Source organism: Neolamprologus brichardi, chromosome 14 (assembly GCF_056152115.1).
Source record: "Neolamprologus brichardi isolate AB-2024 chromosome 14, ASM5615211v1, whole genome shotgun sequence".
NCBI lineage: Eukaryota > Metazoa > Chordata > Actinopteri > Cichliformes > Cichlidae > Neolamprologus > Neolamprologus brichardi.
Genome location: NC_142117.1, coordinates 13,753,685 through 13,776,095, shown reverse-complemented (window position 1 = coordinate 13,776,095; position 22,411 = coordinate 13,753,685). Strand labels below are relative to the sequence as shown.

The 22,411-nt window shown below is 40.0% G+C and overlaps 4 protein-coding genes across 5 annotated transcripts in view; 2 read left to right on the top strand and 2 right to left on the bottom strand.

Moving 5' to 3' along the window:
- egfem1 (EGF-like and EMI domain containing 1) overlaps positions 1–11,021 on the bottom strand; it is a 55,130-nt gene extending 44,109 nt beyond the window's left edge. Inside the window, exons 1-4 of the mRNA XM_035911664.2 lie at positions 10,795–11,021; positions 9,680–9,814; positions 9,100–9,209; positions 8,676–8,780 (exon numbers count right to left, since the gene is read on the bottom strand). Of these exons, the coding sequence (XP_035767557.2) occupies positions 8,676–8,780; positions 9,100–9,209; positions 9,680–9,814; positions 10,795–10,877 (433 nt within the window). The 5' untranslated portion in view covers positions 10,878–11,021. The remainder of the gene's footprint in view (positions 1–8,675; positions 8,781–9,099; positions 9,210–9,679; positions 9,815–10,794) is intronic.
- Positions 11,022–11,629: 608 nt separating this feature from the next.
- mffa (mitochondrial fission factor a) lies at positions 11,630–17,448 on the top strand. 2 transcript variants are annotated; one of them, XM_006799882.2, is made up of 8 exons: positions 11,630–11,824; positions 12,458–12,675; positions 13,568–13,737; positions 13,864–13,955; positions 14,795–14,956; positions 16,451–16,507; positions 16,712–16,796; positions 16,882–17,448. In XM_006799882.2, the coding sequence occupies exons 2-8, from the start codon at positions 12,462–12,464 to the stop codon at positions 17,011–17,013; spliced, it is 912 nt and encodes a 303-aa protein (XP_006799945.1). In that variant the 5' UTR covers positions 11,630–11,824; positions 12,458–12,461; the 3' UTR covers positions 17,014–17,448. The 2 variants fall into 2 exon arrangements, with proteins under 2 accessions (XP_006799945.1, XP_087706999.1); XM_087850873.1 differs by lacking the exons at positions 11,630–11,824; positions 14,795–14,956 and having other exon boundaries at positions 12,450–12,675.
- A 9-nt stretch (positions 17,449–17,457) lies between these two features.
- dnaaf1 (dynein axonemal assembly factor 1) lies at positions 17,458–20,029 on the bottom strand. Its single transcript, XM_006799885.3, has 2 exons — positions 18,912–20,029; positions 17,458–18,822 (listed from the first exon to the last, which is right to left on the bottom strand). The coding sequence occupies exons 1-2, from the start codon at positions 19,825–19,827 to the stop codon at positions 17,915–17,917; spliced, it is 1,824 nt and encodes a 607-aa protein (XP_006799948.2). The 5' UTR covers positions 19,828–20,029; the 3' UTR covers positions 17,458–17,914.
- Positions 19,956–22,173, top strand: mrpl44 (mitochondrial ribosomal protein L44). Its single transcript, XM_006799888.3, has 4 exons — positions 19,956–20,268; positions 20,687–21,155; positions 21,301–21,479; positions 21,598–22,173. The coding sequence occupies exons 1-4, from the start codon at positions 20,093–20,095 to the stop codon at positions 21,767–21,769; spliced, it is 996 nt and encodes a 331-aa protein (XP_006799951.1). The 5' UTR covers positions 19,956–20,092; the 3' UTR covers positions 21,770–22,173.
- The last annotated feature ends 238 nt before the right edge of the window (positions 22,174–22,411 follow it).

The following is a 22,411-nucleotide window of genomic DNA, read 5'->3' as shown; positions in this document are numbered from 1 at the left end:
TTTCAGCCCTTTGATGTTCTCCTATAAGACAGCAAAAGGTTGAGATAGCATTTTTTTTTATCTTCTTCTGAGAAAAGTTCACACTGAAAAACAATCAGAATTGCACTGCTTGCTTTATAGCCAAACAGCTGCATATCAGATATTTCTCCAGTTTTAGATTAGTGAAGGCCAAAAAAGGTTTTTGTCCCTTTTGCTAACTTCCCTAAAGTAGTTTTCAGAACTCTGGGGCATTTTCTTGGTGGAAAACTCACCACTTGTCCACTTCAAAAATCTCGAAAAAGGGGGCCTCTTTCTTAGGCTTATTTTTCTAAACCCAATACTAACACTATAGAGCACAGCCAAACCGAGTTCATGGAAGAATAACTCCACTGCTACTGTAGGAATTCAACAGTGAGCCTTGAGTGTACATGGCTCATCTCACAGACCATTAGCTGTGGCCTGTTCAGCATTAACCTGATAAAAATTTATAGCTAAATTTATTTGAAAAGATGCCGGGGTGTTTTTTTTTAGCATGTGGCTACTTCCCTGTCACATGGCAGCAATTGATCTAATCTTCCTCCCTCCTTTGATAGCTATGCTGATCATGTAGCACTTGCCTTGCTCCCCCCTGTGTCCTGCTGTTAGACGAGCCATATTCACGGTCTGTGTCTCGGCATATGATTCCTACATCCACATGTAGAGACTTCAGGAATGAAAACAGGATGACTGGGTGCACAGGTCACATAGGAAGCAACGCTAGCACATAACGAGCATTATCACTGTCTTAGTCTCAATGTTTAATAAGAAGACAAACTATGTTTATCCTGAAAAATCACACATGACTATGACTATGATGATACAGTTTTTTCTGTGGATCATGGAAACCTCTGGCATCCAATCACTATTAGAGTTCAACATTTAATTTTAACTTGCTGTAAGGTCTGATGTATTCAGCCAGAGGCATCTGCGGCTTTTAACTCAGTTTTCAAAAGCTGATCGCTACCATGTGTTTAAAACATGTCTTGGGAGATTGGTATTGGTTTCTCAGTCATTAAGCACATATTACGCCAGAGATGCACAGGAACCTTCAGTGAAGCTTTTCATTAACCACTATTAATAAAAACACAAAGCGCTAGCCAAAGCAACAACCGACCTGTCAGTGGTCATTTAGACATTTGCACTTCATTTCTGTCAGAAACAAACGTTATGACTTCCACACCTCACAGACTTTAGTGCTTTGGTAGCCATGACCTAAATTATTGTTGCAGAAACCTTTCAGACAAGACCAACATAAGCACTCCAGCCTGCCATCATTACAACCACACAGTTGTCATAATTTAAATAAATCACTGCCTGCTGCACATGTGTGAGCTGGGACTTTAGAGTGCTGTCTTATATCCCAGGTTGTGTTAAGATCATAGTTGTTGACAATGATTTAGCTTGGAACTACAACTGTTCTAAAATGACTCCTTTGTACCTAGAGCGAAAGAACAATCTGCTTCTGTTGCTTAGGAGTTAAAGCACAATGCTCAAAACTCACCTGGAGCTCTGCTATGACCTAAGTGCACGGAAAGACTTAGAGAAGCTAAACTCCCCGCATGGTATGTTAGTTAAGAGGATTCCTTCCAAACCTGTGAAAGACATCACTGTTTTGTGAGAACAACCACAGGAGCTACTAAGACGTTATACACCTTCATCCTGGGTCTTCACGAACATTTCTATCAAATTAAATCTAGGACTAGATTTATTTATTTTTCCTCAGCCATGTTTTGATTGTAACCACATATTAATATTTTGGCTTGACTACATCGTTGAGCTTAATTACTTCCAGAGACCAGAAAGAGACTATGGTTTCTTTCTCTTTCTTGAAGGACAGATTGTTTCACTGACACTCTTGTTAAAGTTCAGAGCAGGAACAGGCATACCAGTAAAAATTCATCCTGAACAGATTTTTCTTTCTGTCCAGAGTCAGATCCAGGAATGTGTGATATTACTGCCAAAGACATGTGAAAGCAGTAGAAGACAGAGGACTAAACACTGGCAGAGGCTCTATAAAGGATACACACCATACCAAGTGAAGGCATTAGCAAATCATTTTTCCTGAATCTTTTCCAAGTTGCAAGTATTTTTTAGCTATATTCAAAACCCAATGGATTAGAGTTAACAATTTCCAGTATGTTCCCTGAACCGGTCCTAAATGGTGTATGCAGGAAACATTAATTTTCTTGTGTGAAAAATGAAAACAGTAAAGCGTAAAGCACAAGAGTTTGCATTAACACCTCCACAGAATACTCAAAGAGGAAACATGCAATGAGCTTAGCATATGTACAAATGTCTGAAATTCTGCAGAACCCAACTAAAGCTCGACCATTATCATATATATCAGTCAATTTCAGTCGATATTAGGTATTTGCCTATATCATTAGTGGCATTTATATGATAAAAAAAAATATATATATATATATATATAAAGTAAAGAAACACCTTCAATCATGTTATGAGTGTTGATGTTCCAAAGTTTGTCACTGGGCACTCTGAAACTTCCCTGCTGGCAATTTGTGTTTGAAATGCTACAAACACAACAACCAGAGCCCTAAAGCCAGTACTACAAAACAGGATTTTGTTTTATTTGTGTAACTTCAGTGTTAAACATGGTTAACCATGTTTCTTTACAACAGTTTTGTATTTTACTGGTGTATATTTTATATTTTGTAGCGATTTTTGAAACACCATCTGATGTCTCTGGTGTAGGTAGCACTCATAGGGATCATTTTCTGTGGAAGAAAAGCGTTATGACCCGTGAAAAAAAACCTTTTATACTGGTTAGATGCTGCCAACGCCAACCCCTTCATATCAACCTGCAGTGGAAACTCTGGTTTAATTTAAGGAGTTGCTAATCAGCTTTGTGTGAACACTTATCCTGATCACCAGTGGTGAGGAAAGTGAATCCAGAAAACAAAAAGATAACCTGGATATGCTGGACTTGGTTCATAGTGCAGGAAGCTGTTCTACAAAGCTAGTTGAACCTTCCTTGGTAACTTCAGGGTTAAACCTGGTTTTCAATACTATGAACATGGTTAACTTCTTACTGCGCTAGCTTGCCATGGTAACATATGCTGTGAGCTAACACAGATCAGATTAGGTTCCAGATTAGAGATCAACATGTATGAAATCACCACCTACTGACCAATCAATTCCCAGAAAATAGCATCACCATTCTTTGAAGTTCCTCAGACATCTGTGTGTTGAGATTAGGAGGGTCTAAAACTTTTTAACAGCGTCTAAAGTGTTTATCTTTTCCAGATAAGTATCAGTTCTGAATATCGACTCGTATAACCAATGTTCTTGTGGTGTTTTGTTTTTTTCATGTTGGCTGCAAGCTATTTTTATTTTAAAATATTTCTATTTTTCCAAAAGCATTTACATATGAATCCTAAAAAAGATTACTTTTTTCATACTTGCTGACCTTATATCAAATTTGTACAGAATCAAGACTAAAATAGTCTTTTAATGTAATTAAGTTAAACATGATTTAATGAAATACTTGATTATAATACATCAGATTCTTTCATGTCTTAATGAACCAAGTGTCATATTGATACATCTGTTAATTTACTGGGTTTGCATTATTACTGGCTGTATTTCCTTCTTTCAGATAGGCTAAGTTTTATTAATGTAGTAACGTCTTTTCCAGACCTACTGACCAAAGCACTCAAAGTGCACACCTTTAGTACACCTCTGCAGTACTTTTCCTCTCACAAGCACACTGCTGTGTTGCTTTTAGTCTACATTGTTTTACCTCTTAATATTTTTCCAGTGGTTTCCATATTGGCCTTAAAAACTGGGGCTCTAGAGCCAGTCCTGTTCAAACACATTAACAACAAAAACAACATTTAGGTATGAGAACATTTAGGTATGAGAACCATGAAAATCCAAACACATGCACATATAAACCTACTGCAACACGAACAAAAATAACTCCCAATTCTCTAAGACACATTTCACTGTTGAAATACTGTAAAACAAATCAAAATGCACAAACACAGTCTTAAAAGAAAATTTACATAGTCAAATGCACATAATAAACAGAGTCTCTGCTTCCTGTACCAAAAGTAAATACACAATAGAAGAGACCTGGTGGTAACTGAGTCACCGTCTCCCACTGTTTTATTTACTGCAGTCATCCTAACAACTCTGCAGGAAAAGCCACTCACTCTATAGCTGTTTCCCATTTCTGTAGCTCATCCAAAAACTTTAATACAGTCATAGAGAACTTCAGTTGTATTGAAGCCTTTTCATTCGGCAATCATTGAAGAAAACTTCCAGAGACGACCTACTGTAATCTACCACACTAAAGACTGCAGACGTGTTCCTGCAACTCCATCTCCATCATCCATTCAGCTTTATGTCATACAATCAAGCCCAACCTAATTCACACCTTTGTAAGAATATGTACATAAGTGTTCAAACACTGACATAGATGAAGATTGGTGTGTTTAATCTGACAGAAATCCCGTCCAGACAGGAGCTCAGTGACTGGGGTGAGAAGTGATCCCATAATAGACAACCCAAGGTCCGCAGAATCAAACATTCAAGTTCAAATGAAGAAAGAAGATTCCATGAGAGAAAATGTGATTTACACTGAAACTGCAATTCCCCCGAGGCTGTCAACAGAGTTCCTCAGATTTAAAGTCTGGAAATAAAACTGTCCAGTCCACTTCTGTTGCTACATATACTTGGTTTAATTGACACACCGCCTGGTGACTTTGCTTGTGTTAGAAAAATCTTTGTTCTACCATACATTCCCAACAAAGTTTGTTTGGATGTTGCTACCTATAATATCACAACTTATATCAATTAACTTTTTGCAAGAAAGTTGTAATTTCTACTGATTTTGATCGCTGTCTCATTAAAAACACCCACTACAACAAGATCTAGTCTTAAGCACCATTCATAACAACTGTTCCAAAAGTGCACTGAAAGCAGCCAAGGCTTCTTTAGTGAGGACCAGATGGTTTCTGTCCTCACGCTGTTATGTGCCCATGGTCTCTTAATTTTATACAGACACATGCACCAATCTAACCAAAGCAAAGCCTAATCCAAAGCTTAACAGAGTGAGACAGAGTGGCATTCACAAGCAGGGATAAATAGAACTATTACAGACTATCCAGAGTCTCAACACATGCTTCGGGCAACATGCAGGCTGTTTATGACCTCCCAGTGTCAACACCCCGGCCTTGGTGTCAGTGGCTGACATAGATTTCCTTGGATGATGCCTACTGTCTCACATCAGAAATGAGAAGCAGGTGGTCAGCTGGCCCGCACAACACACAGTGGGTTCTACCACCACGACTTGGCCAGAGCACCAAAGAAAGTAACAGTTCAAGAAAGTCTGTCAGTGATGAGTGCTGAAAAGAGGCGAGGGGGAGCAGTGCCTAGATTGTAACTTGAACTAAAACCAGAGTCAGAATGTTCGGCTTTTTCTCAGTGTACATTTTGCCTCTTTTGAAGTCTAAATCTGCTGTGGTGAAAAGGCAAGGCTGACATATCCTTTGTCCTCACAACGCACTTTGTTATATATCTTAAGAAATCGTGACGGGATTAATAGTGACAGGAAGTCGTTTGCTACGAGCAGTCCAAGGAAGTCAGGCTTGTAATTAAAAAAATAAACTCACTGTCATTTAATGAATTGCAATTTTCACTCTAAAAAAAACACGTTATTTAATTCTCCAATCACCGTTTTTAGCAACTGTAAACAAAATACTGGAATATGATTACCTTTTTAGTTTGAAATCACAGAAACGTCTTCTATTTATTTTCCTGGGAGTTTAAATTTCACTCACATTCACGCTTTCCTTCCTTTCCTGTAGTACCAACTCCCCTTAAGTTAGTCTTTAAGGCCCAGATTTACTAAATGGGGCAAAAGAGCAGTGAGTGCAATCCCCAAATAGCGCTCATACATGTGGTTAGATTTACAGCTGAAAACGTTTTCTGAACTTAAGTGGAATCAGTTAATTTCAACATAAAGCTCAAAAATTAAGACAAGTAAATTGTGTGTCACAGACATTAGCGAATCAGTTTATGTGCTTGATTTTAATATTCTCCTTAATGTATTTTGCACCTCAAGAGAAGAACCCCTATTAATATATAAGCAACAGGATCCATCACAAAAGTTTCAGAGTGCCCAGCTCCAACACACAATCTGAAATATTCACTGTGGTTCTTTGTAAATACTGATAATCCTTTCTCTTTTTCTGTTACATCAAAACCCAGTTCGTGCTGGTTTTTGAGGCTCGAAACAATCTGATGAGAGTTGTAGTGTAAAAACACCACGGGGGTAAAGTTGCCAAAATGTGGGTTAAAGTTGCTGCCATGCTGCAATCAATAACAGCATTGTAATTTGCCCAATGACAGGTGAAGCACTAATTTAATCAACAAGCACTATTGACTTAAAAAAAAAAAAAAACAACACAACACTAATTCTGAGTGAAAAGAAAGCAGAGAAGTTGAACTAATTCTTGTGAGTACATTTTCTTTTTAAAAAAAACTGAGATTTATCTATCTGACAAAACAGCTGTTCTCATGCAGTACGTTGGCCTCCAGTGCAGGTGCAGAACATAATATAGACACTGAAAGACTGGTCAGTGTACAAACTGACAAACACCAGAAACATTACATGCAGCAGGATTAAATGCACATGGCAAAGGATTCAGACACGAGGGATGGACTATAAGTCTACCGAAGTCTTGCGAAACATCTTCACGACCAAAGTGCACGACAGCTACCTTTAACTTATGACTCTGAGGTAAAACGACAGAGGTCAGCATTCCTTCTTCTTAACTGTTCCTGTTTGTTCTAAATCATACTCGAATCTCACACAGGAAAGAAAAAAAGTGTCATTGTGAAATTTCACAATACGAATCTAATAAAGAAGGCAGGTTAATAAACAATAGTAATTTGCTTAAACCCACACAAATCAGAATGACTAGTCTTTGATGCCGCATCAGGCAGACGTTGCGAGGGAAGGAACCTGGCTGAACACAGAAGCTTGGCTGACTCTCTCGGCGCATAATGTCTCTGGCAGAAGACTGTGGATAAATCTGTCTCACGAGACGAGAGAAGGAAAAGTGTTTTCAAGAAAGAGAAGAGCAAGACGCGCGTTCCCAAAGAGGACGTGAAAGAGAGAGGATGAAAGTCCTGATTAGAACATCTCTGTTTCCAATCCATCACTTAGATGTGTGAAAACCAAAGAACCCGTGTGAAAACAAACACGAGCGCTGCCTCTAACAAACAACAACGGGCTTGTGTGAAAACATCTTAGCAAGAGGAAGGACTGTGCTACACCTCTGGCAGGCCCCTTCTCCTGGGAAATCTAACAGCAAAGCTTATGTGTGTGTCTGCCTGCATGTTTGTGTTTCTGTGAGCATGTGGGGGGCTAGAAACTCAATATCTTCCGCTCACCATTCTCTCTTTGCAGTACTCCTCCAAAACAGCAACAAGCACACAAAAACTAGAGTTACTTAGACTGCAATGAGCGGAAAGAATAGACAATGATGGCAACAAGAGACAAGAAAAATAATAAGGGTTTAACTCTGCTTTACTTCAGATGTTCGCTATTTATTTGTGACAGATGCCAGGTTGCTCAGTTGCAGTTCATTAAGAACTGAAAGGCTGAGATTTTAGAGGTTTTGATTATGTCCAGTTTATTTATTTGTGTAGAAGTCCTTATCTCCAACAATTCATATTTCTAAGTTGTTTTGACTTATTTAAATGCAATTTAAGAAATAGATACTGCTTAGATGCATTTTAAAGGAAGCCACATTTTAGCAAATACACTTATTCACCTTCTGGTAGGTTATCGCTAATAGCACACGTGCTGCCTTTGTATCTCTGCAGTAATTTAAAGGTTGCAGCAATGTCTGGTTTGCTTAGTACAAAGACTGGAAGGGAGTGAAAGGTTGGTCCCTGTCAAATGTTCACTGTCCTTTTTACTGAGCAGTGATCTGGCAAACAGCTGTTCAGCTGAAATAGACCTTGTACAGGAAACTGGTTGCACATGTAAGTATATGCTAACCATCAACTGGCTGCCTCATGTTATACCGTGCAAGAAGCACGCTGATAACAGAGTGACATGGGAGTTCACATTGGCTTCTAAACTGGAAATATCCCTATTTCCAAACTATCAAACCTTAAAGAATACTCAACAAACAAATCAATTAATTCAATGCATTAAGGAAATGTTCAACCAGGGGGAAATATTGGTAGGTGAAACCAAATTTCTATTTCTGAAGATTTTTTGTTTTAGTTTTTCTGTCATATAAAATAAGGACTGAAGACAGTCTCATTAATGAGCAGTTTTTATAGAGAGGAAGCTCAGCTGGGTTAGCCACAGCACTCCAGGCTCTTGCCTTCAAAGAAAAAACATTTCTCCCAAAAAAACCCCACTTCTTCCACCTTTAACTAGCCAAAGCCCCCACAGAGCAGCCCTGTCCAATCACAGCTACAAGACAGGCTCATTCTGCTTTAGCAGAGTGAACACATAAGGTCTGAACTGGACCCTGAATATACATAAGTGTGTTTACCAGCTTCCAAACATATATTTGGCTATTTTTACCTGCATACTTCAGTTACTTATTTTCAATTGAATAAATTGGCAAAATCTTTAGTTTTCATCTTCTGGGAAGCTGAATACTCACCATATTGACATCGCGTGCCTTTGAAGCCCAGTGGACAATGACATATTTGGTCTCCAGTCTCAGCACATCTCCCTCCATTGAAGCACATATTGGCACTGCAAACTCCTGAAGGTATCACATAGTATAACGCTGCTGATATATCCAAGTTATGTGTGCACTTCTGCATATACAGTCTTGACCAGCAGTGGGCAATTAATTTTCCGATGGGGCCACATGAGAAACAGAGACTGTTGAGTTCAGCTTATTGGTGCAGCACTCCACAACAGTCCTAGTTTCTCATGTGGCTTCTTGGGAAAATTAATTGCCCATTGCTGGTTTAGACAACAGGCTGAACCCGGAGTTCAGTTATTGTTTCAAGTGCAACTTCACAGCAGTATTGAAAGTAGCTCCATCTGATACATGCTGATGAAATGCAATTACTCACTGTGCAGACAACCTCTCTCTTCACCCTTCTGAATCCAACCAGGGCAGCACCTGTAGACTGTGTGCAAATCCAATCTGTACACTTGCCTGTAAACTGTGTAGTACGCTGTCCTGAGGAGGGGAGATTTCACAATTTTAAGGTCATTACATTATAAGGTATTATCTGTGAAGGTAATGTTGAGTGTATAAAAGATTTTAGACGCAAAAGCCAATTGGTTTAACAACAACAACAACAAAATGTATTTATATAGCACATTTAAAAACCAATGGTGTACCAAAGTGCTTAACATGTAAGAGGGTAAGATGAAGTAAGAGGGAAGGATGAGGGCTATGGCAAGGTACCAAAACATGCTAGCAGGTTAGATAACATTAAAACACAAAAGCAAAAGAAATGCATATAATAAGTGTAAGGGATAAAACAGTCAAAAATAACTGTAGTAATACTAATTAGTCACTGCTTCTGTTAATCAGAAGAATGAACATTACAACTATCAGCCCCAGATCACATGAACAGAAGTCATCCCCAGCAATTATCGGAGAGATCGCCAGTGGCAAACCAAATTTTAAAAGTCTACATTTACCTCCTCTCAACACCCATACACCATTTGTGGCTTGTGCATCCCTGCTTCCACACCTTCACCATGCGGGTAAAAGCCTGGACGCAAGGTTGACGGCTCCCTACCATGGACATCTCCTGGTCAGCACAAACATTTGGCCTGGGCATGAAAAACACATAGTTTATATAACAAAATGGCAAAAACTTGGGGGAAAAAATCTGTTTTTCTGATGACTTTCAGTAAATAGTGCTTTATTTGTATTTTTCTGTCTATGTGTTGGTAGGTGACTGTGTTGAGGGGTAGACAACAGTTATTTTAATTGTGATGTAAGCCTGCTGCAAAGCTGAAACCATACTGTAATTAGTAGTATACATGTAATATATATACATGTTCTACATGTTCATTTGTTTTAGTATTACACATTATCACCGTCTACTGCTTTTATCACTAGATAAACAACCACATTTTAATTGTTACAATGTAAATCTACAAAATAAAGTGCAAGTGTATTGTTTTGCACTGATGTAAAAAAAAAAAAAAAAGCCTCAAATCTTAAACTTTGTCAGTTTCTATTTAAGGAGCCTGCATCTGTTTATGTTGTGAGTGCAGGTAAACTATCCATAGGTCTCCTCCTCCTCAAACCATCTGGCTTCAATATAGGGCAACCTGAAGTTAATTAGAGGAAATATTCTTCTCTGGTAATGAAAGAATCAATCATGTCCTCCACAGTCTATTTAAATTCAAAACCCTCAAGTACAGTCCAAAGAAAAGCACATTCCTTTGGAAGTTATTGTGCAGATGCACGTTACATCCGCGCTACAAAAACAGTGGACACGAATGCACGAGGGGACCCGAAAGAGAGACTCCTAGTGGTCATTGAGCAGAAAAACACAGAGTGAAGAGAAGTGAGAATTATAAATGGTGAAATCAAAAGTTCAACAGAGTTTAAACTCAGAATCTCTCTTTTAAAAATCCAATCTAACGCACGCTGCTTCTGTCATATTTAAAAGCATCAAATCTTTCTCATTCACCTGATCATATATTCAAGTGTGTGCTCACAGTGAAAACGGAAAGCAGTGGAAACGATGTTAAACCAAAAAAAAACAAACCCAAAAACAAACCCAAAACACATTACTTACATGCCAAGCTGCAGCTCCAAAGATGACGCGATATGCATAGTGCCAAATAATATTACGCACAAAATAAAAATATGTGGGAACATAATTTCAGCCAGTTACAACCACGGTCAGAAGTACTCAATCGGCGCAGGCTCTGTGCCTGTTAAATAAAGAGCATCCTGACATTTATGAAAGTCCTCCTTTAAACATGACTCACGACTTTTGTTTATCCTGCAATGGTATCCCTGATATCCCGTTTGCTTGTTACGCAGAGGGGCAACTGTCTCATGTCAAAGGCTGCCTTTGAATGGCTCCGAAGAAAGGCACCACCCACAGTGACTGTGGGGCCATCTCTCCAAACCTCCGGCAACACTGACATGTGCACTCATTAGTAATACAGCCAGCTTTGCTTATAAGACAAAATATGTAGTTTCATCAAAAGGCTATATCGACAAATGCTCCTAAATTATTCTGATTTTTTTTAATGGTTCGATGTGCATATAAAATAAAAATAAACTACTTTCAACAGTTTTATATATATTAAGCTTTACTGAATACAATAAAGCACATCAATAAACATTCAGTGCAGATAAATTATGTTATTGCATTTCGTAAAGTCTCTTGCCAAATTAAATAAGCCACAATAAAAAAAAAAAGATAAAACACCTACTATGGTGACTTAAAGTCATTTCTGAAAGCATGTAGAATATTTAAATACAGGCTATTTAAATGGTAAGCTACAATAAACTAACAAGTTAGACAAATTATATTATTTTAGGCTGTACTCTCTGCTTTTAATTTCAGCGCTTGGTTCTAATGACATAACTTCCCCAGAATTACGCCACTTCCTGTTTAGCGTGCAGACAGAGGAAGAAGCAGGAAGAGAGGAAGGTCCTCTCTCACAACATAGAGATGCTTAACAGCTAATTCACCTGTAATACCTAAAATACTTGAAACTGAGCTTTACATTTCCGACTGCAGGTTTGTTCCGTCAAAAAAATTCTGAATAAGTTCTTCGACGAAACAGCGGCCTGTGGCAACAGACTAAACGGTAAGAAATATGGCTAACGTGCTAGCTTGAAATGGCGCTAAGCTAAAGTGTTTTCTGTCAATTTCATTTTCGGAAGCTAACCTGTTTGCTGGAATACAAAGTATTTCCGCAAATGTTTGTGGATAATAGTTTCTGAATGTTGTTATATGGGTAATGTGTTAGATATTTCTTATGCTAGTACAGCAACCTGAAGTTAATCATTTCTTGTCATCTTGTGAGCATTAAGGGCTTTAAAATAACCACTCTGTAATGAGACCAGCAGTTCTTTAATGTTAAAATCAATGTTGTTTGCTTTGGGGTCAATGTTCGACTTTTGCGTGACTCTGAAAAAATCTGAATACATCATGTGATAACTTATGATAACATCACAAGCCTGTTCCATCTTTAATCCCCTCTCCACTACTCTGTTAGCACCACCACGATAAGTATCACTGTGTCCCTAGAGGAGATATTCTGGTTTTGTGAGCTAGGGCTAGGTTTAACAGCTGAAGCCACACACTGCATAACAATAGCTATTCAGTGTGTGGCTGAAGTAAAACTATTTTAGCTCAAAGGCTTATTGTATCAGCACGTTCTCTTTCTTTAGGGATTTTTTTCTGTTTAACTAACAATTAATTCTGTGTTGATGAACAGCCAAATGAACGGAGCAACATTCCCCTCTCCAACGGCTGATATAGCTGAAATTAACCGTATCCACTATGAGCTGGAGTACACCGAGGGAATAAGCCAAAGGATGCGCATCCCAGAGATGCTCAAAGTGGCTCCAACAGCCCACGAGGACCCTAATTTGGGATCGCAGGAGGTCCCTCACAGTGTTATAATGCAAGTCCCAGAGAGAATTGTGGTTGCTGGTTAGTATACTGTATGTTTTCTGTCCTTTATGTCACACTATGTCTGCACATCACTGGTGACTCACCGTTATGGTAGTTCCTCACAGTCTTTTGCAGATTATAGAACTCCTTCTATCAGTTCCTCAGGACTTTGCTCCTAGATGCCGTTTCACTGCCAGGATCACATCAAGTATTTCACTTTTAACGTAACAATTACAAACCATCTTGCGATGTGATCACACTAGCCGCAATATCTTTGATATCTTAAGACATACCCAGCTCTAAAAATGGTCTCCGTTAACACAGCCATACATGAGGAGTTATGAACATTTAATAAAGATAGAGAATGAAAAGGGGTGTAAAGTGGGACACAGCAACTACTACAGCATGTGTCTCTGTGTTTCGCTTCACCACAGAGAACCACATGAACATGAACGTTTTACGTAATGTGACATCAGTACCACTGCTCACATTATTTCCACTGAGTTGCACTACACATGAGCAGTTTGCCCCCTGCATTGAGTAAAGCACAGTTTATGCACACCATTCAGGAAGCACTGGTGTGCTGTGGTCAAAGTTCAGCATTGTTGAACTATGACCACAGCACAGTGATGTGCATTCACACAAGGAAAACAAAGCGTGACATTCAAAAGCAAAAGAAAAAAAATGAGTGCAAAAGCCACTGCAACACAGATTTTAAGCTCAACTTAGCTGTTACTTACTGCTTTTTATGTGAAGGGGCTGACATGCATACAGGTAGCATGGCAGAGGGGATATTTGTTTTTTTCCCACTATAGGTGTGAACTAATTGATTATAATTCGTTCAATTTTGTATTAAAAGCACAGCATACTGTTAATACTGTTAAAGTGTTAGAAGTGATAGGTTAGTCTCACAGTACATTTCATTTGTCAGGAGGCAGTGATGACACCCAGTTCTCCAGACCCAGAGACTTGGACCTCATCCAGTCAACACCACTGGAAATGCTATCACTTAAAACTCCACCCAGAGTCCTCACCCTCAATGAGCGACCCCTGGACTTCATGGAAGACGATCAGCGGGTGGCTCCAGACAGTGAGGAAGTGGTAAGTGATAAATCAGTAATTTTTTTTATTACAGAGAACACTGTGTACAATTCACCCATTGTTTAAGATAATGTCCTTAGTGTAACTTATAACCAGAAAATCAGTTGTCAATGCTGTTCCTTGTAGTTGCGGCCCCAGGGACGTTTACGGAGGGAGCGTTCAGCCAGTGAGAATGCGGCTGTCCGTCAGAACACTCAGCTGATACGCAACGATTCAGCGTGAGTATGGGTCCATTAACTGGGTACCAGCTATTACGTCTTTGTGCATGTAAAGCATGCAGCATCTTTCTTTTGGTTTCATACTTTTATTGTAAGCCACTGTGTCAGGAGCTTTTGCTGCTGTCAGTGTTGATGCAGAAACTTTTTGCTACTTTTTAATACATTAACAACATGTTTTTATTGGTTGATTATTTCCAAATTGTGAAATCTTTAAAGATTAATTGATTAGTTTAAATAAATTACAAATTTGAACACTGTTATCCCCTCTACGCAGAAGGACAGGAATAGCTGGGGAAGTACTGACAGGAACTAGTGAAGCAGACTGTTTTTAATGCAAAGCGATTCAAATTTGAAGCTTTAGTAGCTTCATGTATTTGTTTGAAGGCCTGGTGTAAACTACAAGTGCTTGGCAACTTTATTGTTTTGACAGAAATTATTAGGCTTAATATTTGAGAAAAATATTACACAGTTCTCGGACAAAAAAAACACCTTTTCATGTCCTGATCACTTTCTGCAACACAGCACACTGGTACTGTTAACAAGGTTCCTTGTCTGGCCTGAATGGTGAACTAGAAAATAGTCACTTAATGAAACATAAAATCAGCTCCTTTTGCATTCCTGTTTCTTGCCAGATGTGTTAGAACATGGTGTGGTTGGCAGGTTCAGTCTTTGGCTGCTGCTTTTTGCCTATTCACTTTCACTCTGATATTAGTTTTGCACAGTCAGTGGAGGACAGTTTCCTTTCCTTATTTCTATCCCTTTCCTTCCTCCTTCTCTTGTACTCTCTCTTCTTCCCTTCCCTACTGAATTTGCTGCTCTTAATGGTGGGCACTGAGCAGTGCAACCCCTTCCCCCCCAGCCATTGCTCACCCATGCCCCCCTCTCACCGAGGCTGAAGAACACAACCTCTACAGCGCTAGTGGTGTCTTATCTTTCATCCAGTCCACTACACGTCGGGCCTACCAGCACGTCCTGGAGGTCTTGGATGAGAACCCTCGCAGGTGACCTCCCAATCATCTGGTGTTTTTTTATTTATTTTTTTTGCTTAAAGGTTTTGAAAAAGAAATTGCCCGAATGGGTATTGGTTTTAAAAAGGCCGTAAAGATTGCAACAGCTATTTTCATGATAGATGGCATTAAATGTACTTTCATTTCTGCCCATAAGCACCATTTGTTTTGGATTGGGAGAGGGTCATGTGGTACAGGTTGTGTAGTCTCAAGAATCTTGTGACCAGTTTTAACCTTTAACAGTATTAATAACACATGTATTAATCCCAGAAAATGTAGAAAAGGTTTCTAAGTTCCTTGCTTGTCGAAGAATAAAAAACTGAAGCTCTGAACTGCCACTTCCACCAGTGGTTGAATCAAGTTGTTTGAGTTGCACTTTGACTAGGGTTTGGCGATATGTAAAAAATTTTTCCATCGTCAGTCCACTAATCAATGATGGGCGATATGTTCGCGCACGCGCAGACTTTTTGATGGGTGGAGCAATATGATCATGCACGGACTGATTTCCGCGTTTACATCATAGAAGTCCAAATATGGACGAACTAATTTCCAAAAAAATTAGGGCTGTCCGAGCAAGCAAAGTACTCAAACACGACTAACTTGCATGAGCATGTACGTGTCCACCATCCGGCTGAGTATGCTAGGCTATCCCCAGCTTCTGCAGTTCCATCAACAAGCATTTGGGCACACTCTGAGGAGGGTGCATTTGCTCACAGATGAAAGAGGGTGCTGTTTAAACCACGCTATTATTTATTTATTCTTTTGTTGACTGCTTCTATTAGCTCCATCATTATTAGCAAACTTACTCATGGGCGAATAAATACATAAATTGCCCTTGTAAAAACGATCGCCAATGGGCTGTCTGTCGTCGATAGTCGATATATTCGTCCAATCGCCCAACCCTAACTTTGACTTCTCAAACACCATAAATGTTTGCTTTGTAAGAAAGGGAGTAATTCACACTGAGGAATTTGTTTTGTTGTCCTTTGAAACTTCAGAGATGGTGTGTTAAAGAGAAAGTGAAGTAGTGCTGACAACTTATTTCACCTTCAGGTTCAACACTTCAGTTACTCCAGGGTTAAACGCTGCGCAAAGCATGTGGATTCATTACTGAACTTTCCAAGGAGTTTTGCAAGTGTTTGACCTTTTAATTGTTTAGCTTTTTAAGGAAAGAATAAGGTGAAAATGGATCTTCTAAATATTGCTCACAAATTCATATTTTCTGTATGCTTAAAAAAGGTATTTTTAGAGCACTTACCCACATTCTTTGCCCCCATTGAAGACTAAAGTGATAAAGTTGTGACTTGTTTTAAGACACTGAAAACAACTTTAGGGAAATAAGACTTTTTAAAAGGACTAGAAAGAATAGAAAATTAGAGAAAGTCTAGGTGCATTAAAGACATCCAAGTTGTGTGCATGGATGCAACATTGTTGGTTTCTCTATATCTCTTTCGCCTTTTCCCAACTCTGTCTTTCCCCACCCCTTAGCAAAACATCACTGCGAGGGGGGTCGGCTTCCAGCTCCAACCCCCTGCATGATTCCAGGTAACTTCATCTGGCACTTCGTTTTGTTCCTCTCTCCTTGTCCTCATCCTTTTCTACCTTGAGTGGTAGGACACAGATATATGGACACAGATATCTATAAAAATTACATTGCCATTGTTAAATTGTTCCGCGTATTTGAATGTGCCGTGTGCTGCTGTGACTTGGTTATTTTGTGATTCTCAAACTAGCCATTTTCTTTTTAAGGCTTGCACTGTCAACATATGAACCCTCTCTGGATGGGACAGCTGATGACATGACTGTGGTCGATGCAACAACACTTCGACGGCAGGTTAGCTCATGATAAATAAATGAATTCTGTCTTGTGTGGTGCAAGAGGCCAGACTGATGAAACAATTTTTTTGATTCGGCAACAGCTCATCAAGTTGAACAGGAGACTCCAACATTTGGAGGAAGAGAACAAAGAGCGAACAAAGCGAGAGATGATCCTGTACTCCGTCACTGTCGCTTTCTGGCTCATCAACACTTGGGTGTGGTTGCGACGTTAGAGCCAGCCTGTGTTTCCGCCATCCACATGAGAAGAACGTATTATCCTTTATCCTATCAGTTAGCTGCTCACTGCACTTAACCCCTGTGTGAGGAGATGTTAGCACGTGCAAGGCCTGTTGCACATAGGCTCAACATTTTGATTTTGTTTATTTAAACATGTACAGCTTTATTTTTGTACTCTTATTTTGTTCCATCTATTCCATTTTCTTGTGTTTTGTTTTTATTCTCAAATTCTGCTGCCCATTGCTAAGTTGTTGTAAATATTTCTTCATGTCAATCGGACCTCATCCAGAGGCACAGTATATAGTTCACCAAAAAAAATAAAAAATAAGGAGCTGTAGTGTGGGGACATACAGCTCCATGGTGGTAATGCTGAATACTAAGAGTAATATGTGACTTGGCTGGTAAATCTAATAAAGTTTAGTAAAACCGTACCAGTCATGTGTGGTCTTGTATTTTTATTGAGACATTAACATAGTTTTCCTGTAGAGGAGTTAAATGTCTCCCGAGGAAAAAATCCTAAAATTTACAAGTGTATTTATTTGGGTGGATTCTCTCAAACAAAATAGATACATTTGCTTTTGAAATGGTCAGAAGTAACCAAAAATTATACATATCTGTTACAAAACAGCTAGCATTGTCTTACCCATTGCACTGTATTAAACCACAAAGAACCACAGTTGTCTGGGAAAAACCCTGAATGAAATAAAATGTTGCTGTAATGTGAAGAGTAAACGTATAATTCCCCCGAGAATACTGACCAAATCAGTCCTGAATTTCTTCTTTTCACAGTATAACAGCTGACAAGCACACAGACAAAACGGCTATCACAAATATGCTACAGATTGAATTGCAGTTTACTATTTTAACTCATATTTCAAATTTAATGACATCAAGGTATTACTCAAGCTCCTCGATCAGGCAGCGTGGTGGAGAGGAGGTTCGGTTTATTTTTGAGTTTGACGGGTCAGAAGGCGCACCCTCATCCTCTGGATACACCAGCGATGTAGAATTGCCAGAGACAGCCGGTGATTTGTCGCAGCCACTCATTAGGAACAAAAAGCTCTTAGCTGGAGCGGATGTGGAGATGCTGTCACTCTCAATCCCAGCTGGAGCGGATGTGGAGATGCTGTCACTCTGAATCCCAGCTGGTGTTTCCCCGTTGCTGTCACCTGATATGACTTCTATTTTTGGTTTAAAGGCCTGCCTACAAGAGAACGCTGCATTAAAGTCTTCTGTGTCCACATCTTCCAAATCAGGCAACTCATCAATACGCAATGAGCGACTTGCTGGAGGAAGGTGAATGGTTTCCAGCAGCTCTGCATCTTGTAGCTCTGTAATCCGTGGTCCAGGACTATGTACCGGTACATTGTCATCGGCTTCAGGAAGGGGAGGCTGTTTGTTTTTACTCTGCTCTCTCTCTGCTTCATTTCTCATGGACTGTTTTTCTTGTTTATTTTCTGTTTCTGTCTCTAACATGTGCCCTACAGTACTGCCTTGCTCATCTGCTGGGATCTTTTCCCTTCCTTTCTCTTCTCTTACGGTGTGCGTTATCGGCGAATGGTCCTGGGTATCTTCATCTAACTGCTCTCTCATCAGGAGTTGACCTGCCTCTTTGGTCTCAAGATGTTTACTTGCTGGCTGATTTTCAAGAAGTCCCTGTTTTGACTGTTTCTCTAAGAACTCTTCATGGGCATCCAGGCAGTCCTGCACAAAAGCTTGTATCTTGTCACCTTGTGAAGAAGTTAAAATCTGGGTACCGTTTTCCTCAGTAGTAGTTTCTGGAGTAGAGGAAGCATCGGTTTTCCCTGAAATGAAACAATTATACTGTGTAAACATTCATACACATTTACTCTTAGTATACAGATGAGGGTAGTAAAAGCTGAAAGCTGATTACCTTTATCCTGTAACTCTCTGAGTCTGCATCTTTCCTGGGCCTTCTTCCGAATCATTGCCATTCCATCCAAGCTTTCCTGAATTTTCTTCCTCTCTCGTGCATCCCACTGCTCCCTCTCCTGGCGTTCCCCTTCCATCCCTCCCACTGCCCACGACTCAGCACATGCCCTGTCTTTAGGAAACACAGGGCGATCGTCAAGAAACGTGAGCTGCTTGAGGCGTACAATCATATTTTTTCTGTAGTTTGGGATTTTTTTCACGACCTCATTTCCCATTAGATTCAGTACACGCAGTTCTGGCATGGCCTCAAGCACAGGGAGGATGTCAGGGTCGTGTAACAGGTTGTGAGAGAGGTCTAATACACTAATGTTCAGACACTGACTCAAATGCTCTATGTCACCAACAGTTTCCAGCTTGTTATGGGCAATCTGCAGAGTACTCAGGTCAGGAAGGCAGGAGATGTTCTCTATGATGTGTATGTAGTTGTTGGAGACGTTCAGGGTGCAAAGTTTCTTCAGAGGCTCAAGGTTTTCCAGCTTGCATATGATATTTTGGTGAAGGAACAAGCAGCGCAGATCAGTCTGAGCATCCAGATTCTCAATGCGTTGGAGCCCATTGCTTTCCAGCCAGAGACATTTCAGACCTGTGTACTCCTCTAAGTTCTCAATGGTGGAGAAACCTTTGAAATGCAGATACAGTGTGTCATTGAGGCATGGTGTTATGTACAGTTTGTTCTGCTTACAGTGGTCTCTCAGAAATTTCTTGGTCATCCGTGGTCCTGAGTGTTTTTCATTTTTCTCCTCAGGTGAACTTTGCAGGTCTTTTTTCCCAAGGTCTTCTTGAGTTCCACTGCTGTCAGAACTTTCTCGGGCATCCCCACCTTCGACTTCAGTTGCTACCAACACTTGATCTTCCATCCTTTCTTGATTTTCCGAAGTGGATATCGTTAAAATTGATATCAGAAATATACAATACTTCTTAACGATAGGTTTTATAGGCGTTTCTGAATTGTACAGTCGAATAAATAGCAATCAGCAGCCTGCCCCGGTCGTTAATATTAGTTACCGTTTACGCTTGTTTCCATGGTAACGCTCCGTCTTTACGCTCCAGCCTACCGGATATGCTTTGTTGCTCCGTGTCGGACACTTTTAGCTGTTGCACCTTGCTGTTTAGGGACCCAACATGGCGTCAGGGTACTTACTAAATCGTGGTGCGTTTACATTAGGAATTCATTGCCAGCGCGTCTGCAGGAATATTTCACTGTCACAGGTTAGAGAGAAAAAGCGATGGATGAAAGCTTACACGTACCTCATGGCGAAGAAGTTGAAGCTGGAAGGACCTCCACCTCCGACGCCACGGTAACGCCAAAAATCACTAGAGAGCGTCTCAAGGCCATTCGTGTATTTGATATTTCAATGTGTTTATTTTTTCATAGTCCGTTGAGAAGCGTGCATATGGACGGCATTTAGTGCAATTTTACAATTGTTTAATGCAGATGTATTAGCGCTGCGTGTGGCGTTACTGGTTTCATGGTTTTTCCAAATAACACCAGAAGCGTAGCTAGCTGTCGAAGCTTCTTTGCCCAAGGGTAGAAAACCAAGATCCTCCCCGTGATCTCGGTTAATCTTCTAATTTTATCATTAATTTAATATATAAAAATTTCATATTTTAATGACCGTAAGCTTTGTCCTTGGCCTTTTAAGACTTTCTGTACACGCTTTTAGTGATTGTACACTCCTATTTCTGTTTGGTATTTACTTTTTTTTTCTTCTTCAGATCCCAGCAGCCTCACTGGGATTACCATGCAGAGATTCAAGCTTTCACCCATCGCCTGCATGAAAATTTCTCTCTTGAGCTCCTGAAAACCGCCTTCATCAATCCCTGTTACCTGCAGATGGAGCAAGAGAAGAGAAAGGGGTTGGGTGTGGAATCCGAGACTGCCGCTCTTGTTCTAAAAGATAATGTGCAGCTGAGTAAAAAGGGGTCTGCGTTCACTGAAAGCTTCCTGATCGACTGGTGCAGGGCAAGCTTCCCGAGCCTCCCGGCCATCGGGGTGGAGAGTATTGTAGGGCACCTCACCAGTCCAGCAGTCATCACTTACGTAGCCAGAAATCTGGGCATTGAAGACCTAACAATGAGTGCAGAATTCCCTGTTCCAGATGATGTGCTCTGTTCTACTTTCATGGCAGTGATTGGAGCTCTGCAGGAAAGCAGTGGAGCTGAGCGAACTGGATTATTTCTCAGGGTAGGTCGCTTATGGCACAAAATCATTGGCACATAATAATTCGCTTAGAGGAAGCATAATTTGTCCACATTGCTCAGTTGCCTCTGCTGTGTGTACAGTGGTGGGACATTTTGTTCTTTTAATCCTACCTCCACCTTCTTCCTAGGATTTTCTGGTGACTCAGCTGATAGGAAAGGACATCTTTGATATGTGGACTGTGGTCAACCCCATGGGACTACTGGTGGAAGAGCTTACTAAGAGGAAAATTCCTCTGCCGGAGCCTCGGCTCATCCGGTCTGCTGGAGCCAGCACAGTGTTGCCACTGTATTTTGTTGGCTTATACAGGTATGTGTTCTGTTGTTCGTGTGTTGTTACTGTTCTAAATTTAAAACGGATGCGATGGGTTAAAATTAATGCTATGAAGAATTTTCATTTTTGTCTGATCACCTCTTTGTTAATTCAGTGACAAGAAGCTACTGGCTCAGGGTCCAGGAGAGACACTTGCAGCAGCCGAGGAAGAAGCAGCTCGCGTGGCCCTCCGGAAACTTTATGGCTACACTGAAAACCGCAGACCCTTTGACTTTTCTCCACAACAACAACAACAGCAGCCTTTTATTCAGTCAGCCAGCAATTAATTAACATCTCTAAAGCTGCAGCAAAAAACATTTAAAGGGGACAAGGACGGACAGGAATCTCATTTGAAGACTTAAGGCTTCCCACTGATTGCAGAGTGTGCTGAACTTGACATAACTGGTTCTTGTTGAGTATTTAAAAGTCAGGTCCTTCAGACAAAGCAGAGCACTATAAGTCTTGATGTTCTAAGAAAAAATGTTGTAAGATCTGGCTCAGACAGAATATTGTTCCAGTAACTGATGACATCTTCAGTAGTGAACTAGACTGGTCAGCTCACCCTAGATTACAACAGAGGTTCTGAAGTCCATTGCACAAAATACCCTTGTAAATAATACAAATACCATTTGGTTTACTTTGTATTATGTAATAATATGTTATTCAGTTGTAATAAAGTGTGTAAAATACACGTCCATTCTGACTCTTTTTCACTCATATTTCTCCACACATTTCATCAGGGTATTTGCACATGCTCCTGTGACAAATTCTTCTTAAAATATCTTGAAATATCTGATATTATTTTTCTATCGTACATTTTCCTGAAACAAATAATCAAGCATTGCGTTTAAGGAATTTTACGTATCTTTTAATACTTGAGGTATTTAATTAATTTTTTTTCATATAGTGACGCAGTGCATTTTGTTTAA